At 41.8% G+C, this 3,558-nt stretch overlaps 1 protein-coding gene across 1 annotated transcript in view; it reads right to left on the bottom strand.

Annotated features, from left to right (window-relative positions):
• Positions 1–451: 451 nt before the first annotated feature.
• Positions 452–3,558, bottom strand: part of LOC120548433 (echinoderm microtubule-associated protein-like 6) — a 108,097-nt gene continuing 104,990 nt past the window's right edge. Inside the window, 3 exon segments of the mRNA XM_039784693.1 lie at positions 452–1,766; positions 2,737–2,837; positions 3,453–3,558. The exon segment at positions 3,453–3,558 is cut by the window's right edge and continues 48 nt beyond it. Coding sequence (XP_039640627.1) covers positions 1,742–1,766; positions 2,737–2,837; positions 3,453–3,558 — 232 coding nt within the window. The 3' untranslated portion in view covers positions 452–1,741.

Raw genomic sequence — 3,558 nt, 5'->3', positions numbered from 1 at the left:
CAAATTTCTTATGTAGAAACTTTGGAAACTGGTCAAATTTGACCCGAGGACAACAGCCTGTTAAAGGGGAACTATGCAGGGTTTTTTTTTTAGCTTAATTTACCTTAACTGAACAGCTTCGGAGTCATTGGAATGGTTATATGACTTTTTTTCGGGTTGAATGGTGGTCGTCTCGCTCCCCCCTAGCGCCTGTGAGTGGAAAAACCACCCTTGCAACCTCAGCGTCAGGAAGTATGGCGTGATATCAGGTGTCGCCATGTAATGAATTCCTTCACGGCACTGCACACATACGCCCATTCAGAAACTGGCTAACAAGGTAGCGATGGAGTTTTTCACACTATCGTCATGGCTGAGACAGTTAAAAAGAAACACAAAAGCTAGGAAAGCATTGTCGGAGGAACAGAGGAAGAGGTTTCCTCTTCCTCTGTTCCTCCGAGAGAGGAGTCAGACACGAGTAAACATAGGAGCTGCGTTTTCAGAACGGCGAGAACTGAGACAAACAGAAGCGTGCAGATCCGATGCTGACCTGGCGTTCTTGCTGTTGCACTTGTAAGTATCTTTGGGATAAACTCAGTTTTGTTAAAGAAAAATCATGTTCCTTCAAGTTTTGTTAATCATTTCAACATTTCTCTGAATGCATCTGTTCAAAACTGTCTCACTGTTGTATGAGCTATGACATTGGGTGCAGTCAGATTACCTATGTAAAGGGTTTTTGTCTCACTGATTGATGAGCTGTAGAGAGGCTTGAGACTATTTATAAAATCTGTATGTTGCAGCTTGTCATTGAAGAAGACAATATGTCAGAATGTTTGAAGGACAAGCTAAACTTGACTCAAGACATTTAAAAGCTTGCTATTGGCTACTGGAAATTGTTAAGAAACCTTGTCATTGGCTTGTAAAAATATTCATTTGGCTGCTTTCCAATAAGCGTAGGCTTCTACACTTGCAACCACTATATATATTCAATGTGTTTCTGTGTGTGAAACTGAATGACACCTTTGCTTTGTAGCTCCCCTGCAATTAATTTTAATTAATTACATAAAACCTTTGCAATATATCACTAGTAACCATTCTCTGTGTTTTATTTTCTCTGTGCGCACGGAAATTATCCTTAACAGTTTAATCTTTGTATTTCTTGTTAATGTGACCTCAGGATGTTTGCTATTGTCTGTAAAGGTTTTTATTATGATCGCTGTCTGTTACGGGCTTACTAGCTGTCTACCTCAGTGGACTTGGTTGCCAATGAGTTTTTACGACAGTGTTGCCAAATATCTATTTTCCGAAGATGTAGGGGGAGCTCTATAGAGAAACCTGCCAGCAAAAAGTGAGAAAACAGCGAAGAAATTGCCAAAACTGCATAGTGCCCCTTTAAACCTCTCCCCTCCACTGTGGCAGAGTCGTATCGAGTCACTCGCTGGCTTCTGATTGGGCAGTTGTGAATCCAAATGAAAGAAAAGTTCAGACCGAGAAAAAGTCCAAGGTTCTTTTCCGACTCTTCCTTCGTTCCAGCTCAGGCTCACGAAATCCATCATAAAGCGTCTCAGTCGAACAGGATCCAAACGTGTCAGCACTGAAGTCGACTTTGTGTCGCTACAACAGCGAGTCGTCTTCCATCTGCATCGATCTCCTTAAAACGAAGGTTGGAGGTTGTGGGTTCGATTCCCCCCCCCCTGGATCCACTTGTGGTGCTGTTAAGGCGCTTTGGAGAAAAAGCGTCACCAGACGGTGGAAGTCTCTGCGTTTACACGCATTTCCACACAAACACGCTGCAACACACAAACAGACGTGGACAGTTTAAGGCGTGACGCTACAACTGGTCAGTTTATAGCATAGACAGTTACAGAAATAGACACAGCGATGCCATAAACTTCGACCGAGACCAGTGAAGTCTCTTTCCCGGTGCTGGCTGAGCGTTACTGAGCAGCCTCCAGCTGAGCTTGAAGACGTAGATGTGACGTGAGCAACCTGTCTGAAAGTGTGAAGTCTTCTGGTAGCTGTGCCGAGAGAAATCTCAATCATTCCCAATCTTACAGAGACGGAGAGCGTAAGTAAGTAAGTAAGTAAAGTTTATTTCTATAGCACATTTAAAAACAGCTCGCGCTGACCAAAGTGCTATACAGAGCGCATTAGCCACAGGGTAATAAAATAAAATACACTTACAAATCAGGGATTTAGGCTAAAACGACATCAAAAGACAAACACTTAATTACAAATATAGCAATTCGGCGTAGGTATATGTAAGGAGATAACATAGGCACAGGCTAATTATTGCTAACTAAAATGCTAGTTAACATTAGTAATTAAACTTAAACAGCTAATGGAAGTCCAAACTGCCTGTGAGCTTCTCCTGTACTATACGGTAATTCCTCTACTGTGTGACAGTGAGTCTCGTGGTTATGACCCAATCGTTAGCCTATTTTTATAAAAGCGTCTGCTACGGAGCCATAACGTGAGCTACAAGGTAATGGAGCCTTTTATACATTGTCGTGTTTCTTTAGAAATAAACAACGGACAAATAGAGTCTTTAAACTCTTCAGATGTAAAGTTATTCTCTGTCAAAGTGACGTCAGAATGAATGGGAGTCAATGGGATGCTAACGGGAGGTCATGGCTTGTTAGCATCAAAATGGCGCCATAGGAGGTATGCTTCCTGGATGCTGGCTTACCCCCTTGGTTTATAGATGTCAGACAGATGGAAAGAAAACATTTATGTTACTACTACATGTTTCAGATTTACCTGCAGTCGTCTCCTCCTGTGCTGATCACGTATTTGTCTTCGTGGGAGAAGCGGATGTTGGTCACGTGAGGCGAGTGGCCGAGGTAGCGCTTGTGTTTGGCCTGCAGACACAGAAGAAGACATCAGGGATGCACCGAATCCAGGATTCGGCCAAATATTGGGCTTTTTGACGAGGTTTGGTCTCTGACGAACCTTAGAATTTTCTGTTGGCCCTTTTGTCCACTATCACCCGTACTGTATACGCGCCAATCACCAACTTATTACCACTACTGTTACACTTATTTTTGGAATTCATGGTCAATAAACCTATTTTGAAGGAAATTATACCACATTTTTGAGTCAAAAAAGCAGAAATTATGACTTATTTTGACTAATATTAGAGTAATGTAGCCTATGTTGATGGTTAATCACAGACTGGTGTATGTCAAAGTTTAGTCCGAATACTGTTTAGAAACCATTTACAATTTAATCAAATGCTATAAAATTGAAGAAAACACTCAAAGTCTAATGAAAAGTATAGTGATCATTAATTGTACTTGCGCAAAGCGTTGTAGGGAACCATCCATGTTATTTTTGGGTAATTTGGTTAAAAAGAACCCCATATTTCTGATATAGACATTTTGATAACGGGGGATAACAGGAGGGTTAATGTGTGTCTCAAAAACCCCAACAAACACATATTTTGGAAAGCTCAAATAAAAATGTCCTTGACTCACAAACTTCTCTGTGCAGGGGAAGTCAAACAGTTTGACCAATCCAAAGTCGTCGCCGCTGACGATGTTCAGGCCGGCGTGAGACACGCACGCACAGGTGACTTCGGCC

Source organism: Perca fluviatilis, chromosome 19 (assembly GCF_010015445.1).
Source record: "Perca fluviatilis chromosome 19, GENO_Pfluv_1.0, whole genome shotgun sequence".
In the NCBI taxonomy this organism is placed as follows: Eukaryota; Metazoa; Chordata; class Actinopteri; order Perciformes; family Percidae; genus Perca; species Perca fluviatilis.
Note: the sequence above shows the minus strand (reverse complement) of the source record. Positions and strands in the feature narration are given on the sequence as shown.